The sequence below is a fragment of the Ornithorhynchus anatinus genome, chromosome 3 (genome assembly GCF_004115215.2).
Source record: "Ornithorhynchus anatinus isolate Pmale09 chromosome 3, mOrnAna1.pri.v4, whole genome shotgun sequence".
In the NCBI taxonomy this organism is placed as follows: Eukaryota; Metazoa; Chordata; class Mammalia; order Monotremata; family Ornithorhynchidae; genus Ornithorhynchus; species Ornithorhynchus anatinus.
Window position 1 is genome coordinate 29,962,267 of NC_041730.1, and position 15,234 is coordinate 29,977,500.

A 15,234-nucleotide genomic window follows, 5' to 3' on the forward strand; every position below is an offset into this window, starting at 1 on the left:
ATGGGAAAAAGGCGTGGACCTGTGCTAATTCTTGGGTCAACAAAATGAGGAGCATCAGGTAATTTGATGTTTACAATTAATCTATCAATCAATTGTATTTATTAAGCACTTAGTGGGGGCGGAGCACTGTACTAAGCATTTGGGTGAGTACAATATAACAGAGTTGGAAGACATTTTACCTGCCCACAACAAGCTTACAGTCTTAGAGGTCTCTTTTGACAAACATTAATACAAATAAATTACGGATATGTACATAAGTGGTGTGGAGCTGAAGCAGCATGGCCTAGTGGATAGAATATGGGCCCAGGAATCTGAAGGAACTGGGTTCTAATTCCAGCTCTGCCACTTTGCAGTGTGACCTTGGGCAAGTCACTTAACTTCTCTGTGCCTCAGTTACCTCATATGTAAAATGGGGATTAAGACTGTGAGTCCCATGTGGGACAGGGACTGTATCCAGCCTGATTAGCTTGTATCTACTCCAGCACTTAGAACAGTGTCTGACACATTATTATTTATTACGGAGGGGTAAATAAAGGGTACAAATCCAAATACAGGGGTGACCTTGAGCAAATGACTTAACTTCTCTGAGCCCCGGTTTCCAGTTATGTAAAATGGGGGTTTAATATTTGTTCTGTCACCCTCAATCTAGGAAACCCAGACTATGTCCAATATGGTGATCTTGAATTTAGCCCAGTGTTTAGTATAGGGCCTTGCACATAAGAAGTATTTAACAAACGCCAAAATAATAATAATAATTATAACAATCTGAGGAAGTAAATGAATAAGGATTCCTCACATTTTCCCTTCCCTGGTGGAAAAGGTCTTAAATGATTTCTAAAATAGATCTTATGGACTCATGGGAGGAATTAGTATATGATATGACAGCTAAGAGGCTGTCAGTTTCCTACAGAGGCCTTTCTTTCCAGTATCTATACCTTTGCCTCAGTCCTGGGCCTCCCAAAATGCACGCTTACTTCCACAGAGAAACAAGGGAAAGCATAAACATCTTGGTTTTCCACTTCCAGAAAATATAGGTAAAAGTGGATGGAATCATCATAAGCCCATTTTCCTTCAGTGTCCACAAAATACTACCAGCAGTTTACCACAGAAGAAAGCTTCTACCAAAGTGGTTGAGTAAAATGTTCATAGCCCATTACCAGTTGTCACTGTTGTAGTGTGATACTCCTTCTTGGGTTCTTGTGGAACATCCCACCACCATCTACTCCAAGTTGTTGTTTCTTGACCACTAGATGTGTCCAAAACTGTCAGTGTAATGGTTGAACCAATTGGAAAAAATGTTATTGATGGATCATCCAATGACTACATTTGAATATCCTTCTCTTCTTTACTTCCCACAAGCCAGTCATCTATCCCAAGGATAGATGGTATAGATGAAGAGATTAAAAATGAAGAAAATAAAGAAAGAGTTTCCACTTTTAAAGCAGAATCACCTGGTTTCTACCATTTTCCTTTCCATTCTCTCATAGTAAAACATCTGAGATGTTTTGGTGGAGAAGCACCAATAGGAGTAAGTGAAAGTTTGATAGCAGTGAAAATCCCTTTCCAGAAGGTGATTACCAAACTTCAATTATTCTTAGTTGTCTGTAGTAGTACACAAAATCTGTAGAGTGAATAGTGTCTAAATCTAAACTCTAAAGATTGCAGTGTCAAAAGAGCTTATGAAAGTTCCCTTTTCTGGAAATTGTTAGAAAAGGTATGTAAACTGGAATTGAGGAAAGGAGAATCTATGTCATTTCATTTTTCAGAGGTTACAGATATACAACAATAACATAAGGTCAAGAAAAGAAAGCAACACCCAAAATAAGTAAAAGCCATAATGGGAACCAAAGATCCCAAAGGAAAAAGGATAGATTCATCTGGCTTCCTTTCTGTGGATCCAATAACATTCAATCTGCCCAAGAACCACACCAAGAATCAGTCTCCACACATATCCATACACATGGCATCACTGAAATAACTTTGAAAAAGTACATCACAAATATACTTCTTAACTCTTTTGGGCCTTATGTAAAAAAAAAGGTACAATTCAAGCTGCTATGCAACATAGTTTCCAGTGTCTAATAACAATAATGTTAATATAATTGTAATATAATAATAATACTAAGAATGATTTGTTTAGTGGGCCTCCGAGACCAGATTGAAATGGGAAATTCTATCAACAGAAATTTTCCCAACCCATTTGACTTTTTAATATCGATTTGTATAGCCATTCTCTAGCTTTCAATCAAGGCGGTTTTAATGGTTGACCCTGACTGGTGCTTGTGGAAAGATGACTCCTGCCACTTTTACTGCTCCCACCAAGAATAACAGGAGTTTGTGGTTCTTGAGATGAAACTTCTTCTGAGCCTTCATACCACTTGAGTCCGTATCTGTTGTGATGATGGTTTCATGCATGGTGACCGTTTTGTTGGCAGGACAGAGTTATTTATCATTTCATCTGTTTCTCATTATTTGCTACCTGGCACATATGGATGTTGTTCTGTCACGTTTCCTTTTGCAAAGAGTAATAGTGGCGGGACCTCAAGAGGGACAAGGGACTGAAGCAGCCACTCATCACTCTTGATACCCAGACAAGACCTATTGCTTTTAAGAGCAATATATCATGTCCTCACTGCACATATGAATAATTCCCTTAGAAAATACATTCCCCATCTTATGGCCCAAGGCCCTTTGTGGACTTGTGGCACCAGGCTAGAGATTGAACTTTGTGTTGTTGGCATTGGCTACTCTGAAGAATTGGAGGCCTTGAGGAAATTACATTAAAAAAAAAATGTGAGTATTGCATTACCCGTTGTCCTTGCTGTGGGGTGAGGTTGGTCTTCAGGCGTTATAGGAATGGGGTCCTCTGGTAGCCAACCTTCATTCCAGCTTGTTTCTTGACTTATTCTCCTAGAGCTGGCTGAAGCTGCATAATAATGGTTGAAGCAATCGTGAAAAGGGTTTTTTTTGCAGATCTCTCCATTAACTATCTTTCTGAAGAGAATCATTTATATAGGTGTTGATGAAGAAGTAGGAGGAGAAAGCAGGGATAGCCCTGTAATAGTTTTTCTTTCAGCAGTACTTTCAAGTATCCCCTGCATTTTATCTCATCTTCCTGGAGTTCAGGACATGAGATTCTGATGGAAAACCACTCCAAGCATTTCAGCCCAAGCAGAGGCACCAAAAGCAGAAGTGAAAATGCCAGCTCTCCAAAGACAGACCTGAAGGGAATAGGAGCGTCTAGCCCATGCGGTGATCCCCACACCTGCAGAGCCAAAGGGAGCTGGATTTGTATCAGTGGCAGGGGCTCTTTCTTCGATTCTGAAATAGCTATGCAAGCTTTTCAATTTGCTATGGAGATGTTCCTTTGATCATAGAAATCAATTCAAAGAAGAAATCTTGAATAGGCCTTGGCAAGCTTTGTGATCGAATTAGCAAGGAAGGAACAATTAATTGTGCACCAGTGTTTTTAGCTGCTCTCTTTTTAACAAAAGCCAACAGCATCTTCCACTAGTTGATTGAGTGAAAGCAATTCATATTCTGGGCAAGAGCCAATGCAATTAATGATCACCATCATCCACAGCAGTAGTTGAGTTTCTATTTGATTTAAACTGGATGCTGAATATATTGAAACCATGTATTGTATTCCCATAATGTCCTGACTCTATACAGATTATAAGAATGATAAGCCATCAGTGGTCATTAAAGAAAATAGAAACAAAAATCTCTGAGTTCTGCTACCATAGAACAGGCTTCACCAAATCAAGTCATGGATCAATCTACTGATTGAAATCTAAAACTTAGATTTTGGATGTATTAAATGCATATGCTAAAGGAGCAGGATCTGACTCTTCAGTATCAATGCATTTCAGAAAAGGTTAATATGAAACTTTCTAAGAAAAACATATTTTTTACTCAGTGAAACTTTATAGGACAGGATTCATTATTATTTGTATTTTTTGTGGAAAATGCGGTATAGAATTGACAACTGTTTTACACACCAGCATTAAAAGAACAGCTTCAGCATGACAAGTCAGAGGCTTCAAAATTCCACTTCTTATTCAACTGCAACTCCAAGACCCAGATAAAGTGCTTGCCACTGCACAAGGAAAGGGAACTACTCAGGGGTGTTAAGGGAAGCATAGGGAATAGAAATTATGATAATTCCAAAAATATCAAAGAAAGTGATATTTTTGTTTTTCTAGTTCAAGACTCTTTTTTACCATAGATCAAGCCCCACCGGGTGAGAGAGGTTTCTTCACTTCCACACTGCCTCATAAATATGATGCTGATAACAATTCAAAAACAATACTACATATACCGACCTTCACTTGCCCCCCTCAACTGACAAGATCTCAAAATCCTCTGAGCTACTTATGAGGCAGATACTACTTTTCACAGCCTAAAATTCTCCTGACCTTTCAAAATACTTTTACAAATACATTATAGATCTCCAAAATTTCATTCATTCAATCGTATTTATTGAGTGCTCGCAGTCTGCAAAGTTTGGGAGAGTACAATAAACAGAAACAATCCCTACCTGCAACAAGCTTACACGTGAATCTGCTCCGCCTCACACCTTATTCAAACTGATCAGGACATTAACATTACTTGTGGTAAGAGATTATGTTTTGAAGGCTCATCCTCAACATTTCCTAAATATCAACTGGCAATAGGAGACCATAGAGGGGAGGTAGAGTTGTCTAAACCTGGAATTTACCAGAGAGAATAAAAATGACTGTAGTAGATACCCACTGGAGGGCATGCCTGGGTGCAAGCTAAAGTGAGAGTGATTTGGTATCGGAAGTGGAAAGCACTGCTATCACTCTTCCAATCCCTTACCCGACAGTGATCCAACATGCCAACATTTTGGAGAAAAGTGGGGCAGATGGCCTATATCTGCTTCAAGAGGAGGTTAAGGAAGGGTGCTGAAGTGATCGTTCGCTCATCTCCCAACATGGCACTGTAACACTGGCTGGGACTTTGTGACCAGAATAGGGTACTTCAACTCTTCCCCCCAAGTATTTACATTGACAACTGCTCTCTCTGTTTATACAGAGCACAGAAAATTGTGTGCTCTACTAAAAGCACTTGGCTGTAATTGATTATTCTTACTGGTACTGAAGAGATCATGTTCGTTATCATCTTCATCATCACCAATATTGCCTGATCCGTCACTGTCCTCCCTTGACTCCAGGCCTGTTTTGATGGTGGTTGAGTCCATACCTGTTGTGATGACCTGTTGTTATTGGCTGAACTAAAATTCATACAACCCATTTGACAAAAGAAAGAAACCAAGCATAAAGGGTATTCAATGACTACTCCTAATAACGTGAGAGCAGAGCCAACCATGTCTTGGTATCCTGATTTGCAAGTCCCCCTTTCCTAATCATTCCATTATTAAATGAGGATTCAAAACTTGACACTAGGTTCTGTGGATCAAAGCATACACTGCAACAAAGACCTAGGAATTCATATTAAAAAAAGCAGTGGAGAAAAAAAAGTCACTTGAAGTGTAGCTCCTGGCCTAATCAAAGTGTCAGTTAGTTAACTAAAGGTTTCCATAGGGTATACACTTGCTTCATCAAATCAAACTACAGTCATAATTTGAACCAAAAAAAACAAATCACAAATGTTCTTTTAAAATTGAGAACTGCTACCTCTGACCCAACAAGGGGTAGAAGTGGATCTCATAAGCCTAATCAAAGTCTTGACTTAGTCAAAAGAGTTTGAAGTGAGAATGGCAGTGCTAATATAATAACCCTTTCTTTTCTCACATATGTGGGCTAATTTGAGAAAATCTCCAAACAGAGGGATTAGGCTAAACTCTGGGAAAGAATGCATAGCCCCAGATCTCAGCCTAAAATAGATCATCAGAATACTGGAAATAAACACATTTTCTAGGAAAATGATACTTGGATTTTGACCAACTGTAAAACCTGACTGCTGGTAGAAATAGGTCAAATGTAACACTGAAAAAGAGAGACTGAAGAGAACTCAGGAGTCCTGGGTGACATTTTGGTGTTTCCACCCACCCTACACAAGTGGAATAGCCCTGGAGTAGCCCAAGGAAGTGCTAATTTGCATCATTCTCAAGAATAGGAATTAGGATCTCAACACCTTTATGTACTGAAATGACACAGTATCGTCAACTGTAGTAACTTCATCATATCAAATATCATCAGCATTTCTTGTGAGATAATTTTCCAAAAGGTAGTAACAGGCATGAGGGACTGTCTTCTACAGAAACTCCATGAATCTCTTAAATTCATTTGTTATCTGTGTGTTGCCAGGACAGTAACAATTATTATAAACTTGATATTAACAATTATTATAAACTTCATATGCACTGACAGAGGCAGAATTTATGTAATTCTTTCCTGTAAATCTAATCACCTCTACAAAAAAAACTCTGTTGTCTCAATCACTTTATTCTCTCAGCTGAAGGAAATTGAGATTTTAAATGCTTCCTAAAAGAGCATTTGCCCTGACCTCCAAAATAAGTTTTAAATGATCTCACAATCATTACAATTAAGTCACTAGAAGCTTTCATGATGGTAAGAAATAATTTGGTATCCATAAAGACCTTCCTCTTGACATAGACCCAGCTGTTACCTCACATAATCATTATTACATATTAACTCTTGCGAATACACCAGGAGACATGAAAGCATCACTTGAGGGGCCGGGGGGAAGGAGGAATAAGTAGCCTATTTTTTTTTCCAGCCTCATTATGAAGGCTCATTAGAAACTTCTGACACCACAGTAGAGATTCATTTTGCCTCAGTGTCCTTCATCAATACCTAAAACTGCTGGAGAATTTGACGAAGGCACAGTAAACAAAATATTCATAGCCCATTACCAGCCATTCTTGTTGTGTGAAGTTGTTCTTCTTGTTTTGAAGGGTGCAGCCACCAGGGTAGCCAATCAAAATCATCTTGTTTCTGGGTTGTGGTCTCTTGAGTTGTTTGACCAAAAGTAGTCAAAGCTGTGGTAATGATGTCTGAGTCAATTGTGAAAGGATTAAATGCCAAGTTCCAAAGAGTAGTATTTTCCTATTTTTGCTTCATATTTCTACCCAAGATAATCATCTATAGCTGGTATAGATGGTGGAAAATGAAGAAGAAAGAAGAACCTTCTATTTTGTTCAGCAGTTGTCTCTAGATTTTCTAAATCATCCTGCCAATCAATATCATGCTGTGTTCAGGACTGGATTCATGACCGGCAAAAATCCCAGTCATATTATTGATGAAAGTAGTGACAAGAAAGGCAGAGTGATTGGCACACAGTAAGCACTTTAGAAATACCATAATTATTATTATTATATCAACTAAACTGAAAGATCAGGAAATATTCCTTCTCATGCATTCCCAAGTAAAAGGGATTATTCTACTTGAATCTTTGAAGTCAAAACAGTTTCTAATAGATTAGAAAAAAATGACACCTCTCAATTAAGGTTCATGAATGTCAATACCTATTTTGAAAATTACTAAACAATATGATTATCATTCCACGATACAAACACCAATCAGTAGGGTGAATAGAAGTTAAATAACACAATCAGAAGCAAGAGTTCCAGATAAAGAGAATATTAAAAGAAATTAAGATAGATAAAAAGACTTTTTTATTTAACCAAAAGCCCAGATCATAAGGATTACGGTAGTCAAAGGAAGGCAGTATCAATATTGAAACACAGTTATAGGATCCCCAAATACCAAATATGGGTCACATTCTGTTACTTTAGATAAATTTCTATTCTAAGAAAGCCTTGTGAGGTGAAAGATGGTTTCTTCACACTTCACCTTATGAAGACAAGCTCTGTAACCATTTTTAGAAACCACATTACCCTTTGCTTACTTTATCCACCCCTTTCTCACCAACAACGTTTCATGGTCTGGTATCCTTGTGTACTTTAAATAAAGGAAATACCCTCTTATGAAGGTGTTCGATGAGCCATCCTAAAAGACTCCTTTTTCTACGAAATGCTCTGATGCTTCCTGATAAAGTCCTTCTAATTCCTACTGGTGCATTTAGAAATGGAAGTGAAAAAGGTCCAGCATCTGCATAGTTCACTCATCTCAGTACTACTAACCTAATATGAGCTTTTTGCTGTATCTAATAATTTATCAGTTCCTTCATTTAGATTGACTCTGTTGAGCAATATTCCATAGCCGTGGATCCAGAGGGGAATCTGTAACTTTGCCCTTTCCCTTCACTGTATGATTTAGGTGGGCCTGGATGTGGAATGTGGTTTCTTCAATGGCAGAATGGCTGGAAAGGCAGGAAATCTCTCCCCTAACTGGTCTGGGACCTGGTAGCAGCTCAGGACTCCAGATCCAGTGCACCCTGGTAACCCTTGTCAAAGGCCAAGTAGCTGGGATGTACAAATGTGATCCTGAGCCCAAGATATTGGCATTGCAGTATAGCCACCAGCTGCTCTGGGCATCACTGGAGTGCAAAGAGACCGGGCAACCTAAGGTAGCAGTGATCTGGGGAAAAAATGCCCTTGTGTGGTTTTTAGTGGAATTCATTATTTGCTCTGAAAAAGTTAGATTAAATAGATCTTTTCAACCTCTATAGAAAAATAGCCTCTGAAGGAAAAGAGCCAGAAAACTCAAGCAAATGCTCATCTTTGATGGAGAAACAGAATATAGTTTAACAACAGTTTGGCTCAATAAATTCTTAGTGAACACTTCAAGACTCATGATACTAAGAGATCTTAGCCATAAAAATTTTGCCATGCTTCTATATAGTCTTTAGGGAAAATTCATAAGCAAAATATCAAATATATATCTCATTACCCATTCTTCCTGTTGTGAGAAGCTGAGTCTTAGGTTGTACATTACTGAACCACCAGGGATCCAATGGTTATCCTGCTCCTGAGTTGTTTTTCATGATTACCTGAGTTCACAGTTATCAGGGTGATGGTTAAATTAATAGTCAAAATTTTATTTCACTAAATAATTGATCAATGCTGTTTACTGAGTTCCTACCACCATGACTTTCATTTGTAGTTATTTTCCTATATTATAGTCTTTCTTATGACTCTAGAAACAAAAAGGGAGGGATCAGCAGGAAGACACTCAGCACCTCCAGGAGATCTGGGAATATAAATTCTGGGTTGCTATTCTCACTTTACCATACTATTAATCAATCTTTGAAGAAAATGTTCTTAATATTGAAGTAGTTGTGGGAAAAAAGTTAGTATAACCTGTCCATTGATGTTGGATTTAAAAAAATAGTCTCTTTTACTGTTTCAAGGATGCCTTGGACAAAGCAAAAAGACATTTGAAGGTAAAGGTTCAGGAATCCTTTGTTTCTAGAAGAAGTGTCTGTGGCCTCTATCTCAACCCAACAGATAGAAGAAGGGAGGATGATTTTTTGAAAGTCTGACCACAGTACATAAGAATCCATTAAAGCTCAAATCTATTTTGATGGTGAAATTTCAACTCTGGACGTGGTTCTTCATTGACTCTGGAGTTCCATAATTTACATGCTAGATAGGGGAAGTCCTTCTCTGCTTATACAAATTATTTCACTCCCTAACGTATGCTAACTAGAGCCACAGCCGAACAGGAAGCAGGAGCAGTTTTCACATTCACCTCACCTGGAGAGGCCCTGCAGACATCTCTGCTTTGGCCTAACCAGAATTCCCAGAGTAGCAGGTGCAGTTAGTGGGGTAAGGGAATAGAACTTAGTGGCAGGTGGAAAACCCCTAAACACAATCTGACAGGAAGTTCTCTCCCATCAGGAAACTGTGAAGAGGTTCTGTAGTGGGGCTAGTAGTTCATGACTGTACCGCAACATGGGGTCTTATTTCAGAGCAGAAATAGATATTTCCATTGGAATTATATTCTTAAGAAACATCTGTGAAATGGGGATTCTCCCTCCTAGTTATACTGTGTGTCTGCCCCATGTGGGACAGGGACCTGGTTAATCTGACCTGATTAACTTGTTTCCACCCTAATGCTTAGTAAAGTGCTTGGCACACAGTAAGCACTTAACAAATACCATAAATAAATAAAAATAGACTTGGAGATGCTTGCCTGGGTCCTTATTGCCCCATCCATCATGTAGGTTAGGCATCATGCGACGATGGCTGGAGTTATTTTGATGGGCCCCATGCGACGTTTCCACATCTGTAGTGTTGAAGATTGAATCTATAATGAACTTTATAATTGTAAGCCTTTGCTCCCATTAATCAATATTGGACAAAAACTTTTAAAAGTGGACACAGTGGAGGATGAAGGAAGAGCTCTCTCTACTGTTCCACACAATATCTTTCCCTTCTCACCCCTACTAACTAATGGTTAACTTTCCATTCTTTTTAGGGAGCATAATGCCTAGAATAAAGAAATGACCTTAAAAAATGGTTCCAATAAAAGCAAGAGAATAAATGGTTTCCACAGTCTTTGGCCAAGACCATGCTAATTTAATGAAGTAGCTTGCAGTGTATTTTGGTCTCAATCATCTGGCTATTTCAGTTGAAAGTGTTTTGAAATATCCAGGTAATTTGTTAGTATAGACTTGACCATGCATTCTCTATACTCAGCATCCAAAATACAAAATGGGCGATCCCATTTAAATCCCCCTTAGGATGTAATACCTCACCATTAATTCTAGGGATATTATTCTTCGTTGTCCTGAGAATGGCAAAAGGATTCAGAAGTACCATAGCCTAGAAAGTGCACTGTACCTGGATCATCATCAACCAGACTGTTCTAGAAATTTAAACCATACTATAAAGGTACTTTTCCAAGAAAGAGACAGAGCCACACTCTTAAAAATGTCATTGAAGAATTAAATCAAGCCAAAGATTGAGGAGTCCAGAAACACTGTCACTCTCACCACAATCCGTTTCATCTAATAAATACACAAACTCAGGCCAGATGAAAGAAACATAAAAATACAAGAGTGGGACAGAACTTGCTTGTATTTTTTGTAGTTTATAAAAAGGTTATGTGAGGGTGAGAGTGCACAAGATACAGCACTTACAAAGGTGAAGAGAGCCAATGACCAGGCAACACAGACTTGTCCCAACCAGTAAAATAATCCTCAAACCATCTCCACATTGGAAAGCAAGACAGGAAACCATTTGTGATTTCTACACCCAGAGGCAAAGGAAAATGCAAACTCCCATGACAGAATAATAGAAACTTCCTTTGATAATTGTTAAGATGTCTCGATTCAAGTCCCAAGAATTCCATATTACCAAAGGACAAAAAAACCAACAAACCTCCAACCTTTCCCAAATTAACACTTTATAATAAAAATCATATTTGAAGTAGGGAAAGTACTATACAGATGAGTTAATTTACTGGGTTTCCCCTCCTGTGACCCATTTAGGACACAACAAATTCCAAAACCAAAGAATCACTTCCATTTATTGCTTTGGATTTATGTTCTCTTATGCTTTTCGAACTAGGTTGTATTAACCCCTCCCATTACTCCCCATATTAGATTAAGAGAAACCATTCTGAAGCCATAAGGTTCTTGCACTTCTTCCCACTGAGTTCAGAAAGTATAATTTCATTCATGATCCTTACTGTTACCCTGGAAGTCCTCCTCCTGATTTTTCCTGTTCATCTCCTCTAGTTGTCAATGGCTCTTGTTTCAAACCTTCAGCTGCCTCTTTGGAGCCTATATCAGTTTGATGAGGCTCACATTAGTTATGTATATTTCATTGGAGGAGCAAACAAGTGCTCTTTAAGAATGGAGAACCCTAAAACCATGCAGCATACATCTGCCTGTGACATGATTTACTCATTTCCAAACCTAAGGTACAAAATAATTCGTACTAATTTGCTAGTTCCTCAACACTATCATTTTTTAACTCAGAGGGGAAAAGCAAATCACTCCTTTCAAAGTTTTCAAGGCTTTTTATTCAAAGTTTTTTGTATATTTTAAAAATAAAGTAATTAAACTCTGGGTGACTGTTTAGAAAGAAAAAGTAGCACATTTTACTTTACCCTTTATATGCTTACACTTAATCTCTATGCTAACATATTGTTGGGTTTTTTCTAAGAGGGGCAGAAACTTTATAGTATTTTGGTCCTGAGCAGTCTTTGATATGCCCTCTCTTTCAGTTTTGGCTACCGGAGGGAGTGTCAAGCAGAGGCACACCCATTCCATTCCTAGCCTGGGCAATGGCTAGTGAGTGGAAGGAAATCTGCTACAAGTCAAAACTTATCTGTGCTGGGCAGCAGTGGCATGGGAGAGAGTAAAGTGTGGAAATTCAGGTTTATCATGTTGAAGAAGGCAATGGTAAACCATTCCGTATTTTTCCAAGAAAACTCTATTGATATACTACCAGAACGATACAAATGGAGTTGGGGTGTTCTGGGAGAGGTGAGTCCATGGAGTCACTATGGGTCAGAGATGACTCGACAGCCTAAGACAAGTCTTTGATATGATCACTCATTGCCTTAGAGTTGATGTAGCCAAGAGGAATAGAGCAATCAAAATGCAACACTGTGATGTATTTCCCTCAAAAGAGATAAGCTTGAAAGAATGAGAGCCCTCAGTGTAGCAAGTAGTTCATGCTATTTCCTGTGTTTGCTGCTTTAGGGTAGAAGTAATAAAATTAGTACCAGGGAGTGAGTCCAATGCAAACATTCTGGAGAATGTAGAAAAGTTGAAAATTATAACCATCAATTACCATGTAATGCAGCAAACCCAACATCAATGCATTATATGCTAATGATGAAGGAAAACTAGGTTAAGACAACACCATTATACCCATTAGGCAAGTGTAAACATAAGAAAAATCCAAGAAAAATCCCTGGATGTTGCCCTGCTTTGTGAATAGTTCAAGAATAAGAAAGTGCCATTTCCCAAGAATATCACTAGAACTCCCCTGTACTCTTAAGTGCCACAAAGTTATAGTCCATCAAGAGTTTCAACAAGGGCAGGAAAAAACCAGTCCAGGAAACAAACACCCCAGAAAAGTACTTTTAAATTAAATATTCCCCCATCTATGTCATGGGGCGCCACAAACAACCAGAAATCAGGATCCAAAGTAAGTCCAGGGGAAAACCTTTTCAGAAACCATACCAAAACAGAAGACACAGAAAGCCAAGAGAGCATATATCAGTGTTTACACATCTTTTCTCATTTGAAGCCTAAGCAAAGAGATTAGTACAGAAGCTCAATCCTACAACCTCATAACTGGGTTATTTTATTTTTAAAAAATCTTTCCCAACAAAGGGTTTATTTGTTCTTTAACTTGATCAATTAAAATGTTACCTATCAATGTTCTCTTATGTGGTTTCTGAAGAAAAATATTCACCATTAGTTATGACAACTGTTTTACGTTATCACTCAGCATTCATCCAATGTTATTGCAGCATAAAACCCAGGCTTGGTGCGACATTTTGTAGTTGTTAAGAAATCTCATTCAGATTTCCTAAGTACTTCATAATTCTTACTAGAGTCCTTGGGGACTGTACTCTTTGTGCTGGACAATGTTACGGTTTTGATTAATGAGCCACAAACATCACAAATGGTACAGTGCCTACCCAGAACACAGTGGAGAAACCAATGGTTAAATTAACTCACATCAGTCCCCAAGTGACAGGGATCACGTCTCATTCCCACTGTGTATTCTCTCCGAACACTTAGTACAGTGGTCTTCCCACAGTAAGCCTTTAATAAATACTATTACCATTACTCCTATTTCTGATTTGACCATAGGTTAATAGTTGTCTGATATGAAGACAACTGAACCTTTTCCCTCTTCAAATCGCATCAGTCCCTCCCCCCGCCCCCAACTCAAACCTTCCTGCAGTATGAGACCACCCTTAAAAAGAGTCAAAACCCTATGTGGGGAAGAATAGAGGGAGGGGAAAAGAAGGGATGAGAAGAGTGGATACATGGGATTTATGTACTATGTCCATGTTATTTTAAAGTATCTCCATTTAGAGTATTTTTGGTTGAATTCCAACTATTTCATCTTCTCCAGTGCTAAAGTTTCAGGAAGGGGTGTGAAGGTAGACATTGAATTACCAGATTCCTATTTTGGCAACATGGGTTTAACATCATCATCAGTAACATTGCCTAAGAGCTGCCCTCCTCCTCTGATGATGTCACAGCAGAACTTCATTCAACAAAAACAAGATGCTTTAAATAAGGGAGGACAATCCTTACTGGTAGTTGCAGGACTTGAGGTCATATCCCATTCTGAAGGAGTTGTATAGAAATCTGAATCTGGATATGAATCTGGACTATAGTAGGTAGTTTTGATTATGGTGGAGCTCCCCTGTGTGTTTGTTTCAGATCCACTACTCCCATCATCTTCTGGATGGAGGGTGGGATCGGTCTCATTGATGTGGGTTCTGTATTCCCCTTTCTGGGTGTATCGTGTTCCATCGGGGTTCACAATGCCTGAGGTAAAGAAAAGAAAGTCAGCCAGCCCTTTACAACTGGATCCTACTAGGCAGAAAGTGAAGACTGCAAGAATTAAGTTGCAGAATAAAAGCGGTAGTGACAGAAAAGCTCAGTTTGCCTAAGAAATATAGCCATAGACATGTTATTATTGAAGGCACAGCCCTTGGATCAGGAGGATTTGTCCCTTGTGTCACTGTGAGGCCTCCAACCTAACAACGGTGCTGGAAAGTTGGCAAGGATTCATCCAGTAGGACACAGCATCAAAAACGTATGTTTTGATGCTCCAAAATGTCTTTCAGATCTATAGGTTAATCACACTGGGGTGTCCAACTGATACAAAGCAGGTCCAGAGGTGGGACAGGGGCTCCCCATCATTTCTGGGCTTTAGTCTAATCTGTAGCTTGATAGAATCACTATTGGAACCCTGCACCTTCCCCAAAACTGTTTAGTCCTCTCTGGCCAGGGAGGGGTCAAGGGGCGAAACCCCCTGTATATCCTGCCATGCGGCTCTGAGGCCAAGGGGAAGGATGAAGGACTGAAATTTTCCTAAAGACCTGGTAGGGATTTTAGCAGGAATCTTTTCAAGAAGTTACATCAAGTACGATGCATCTGATCTTTCCTCCTTTCACCCTGTGGGGTGGAGACAGTGGATGAAAAAAAAATGAATATTTAATCATGTAGTTTGAGTCTTTTAGATAAAGCTCTACTATTTGATATCCCTGGGATTGGCACAACAAAACTAATACAGTACCTATGGTGATTTGCCCTTCAAATGCGCTGGGTAGATCTGTCACGGGTTCACATGACACTCCTTCTGGTGCTGTGGGGGAGAAGATAAAGTAATACAAG

At 38.9% G+C, this 15,234-nt stretch overlaps 1 protein-coding gene across 10 annotated transcripts in view; it reads right to left on the minus strand.

Moving 5' to 3' along the window:
- The window catches only part of CD44 (CD44 molecule (Indian blood group)), a 91,231-nt gene that overhangs the window by 31,050 nt on the left and 44,947 nt on the right, over nucleotides 1–15,234 (minus strand). For 7 of the 10 annotated variants that reach the window (XM_039911435.1, XM_039911434.1, XM_039911438.1 and 4 more), the window contains exons 4-7: nucleotides 15,137–15,205; nucleotides 14,146–14,382; nucleotides 5,116–5,226; nucleotides 2,810–2,926 (exon numbers count right to left, since the gene is read on the minus strand). In XM_039911435.1, coding sequence (XP_039767369.1) covers nucleotides 2,810–2,926; nucleotides 5,116–5,226; nucleotides 14,146–14,382; nucleotides 15,137–15,205 — 534 coding nt within the window. The remainder of the gene's footprint in view (nucleotides 1–2,809; nucleotides 2,927–5,115; nucleotides 5,227–14,145; nucleotides 14,383–15,136; nucleotides 15,206–15,234) is intronic. The other 3 variants (XM_039911441.1, XM_039911442.1, XM_039911439.1) reach the window with 2 other exon arrangements.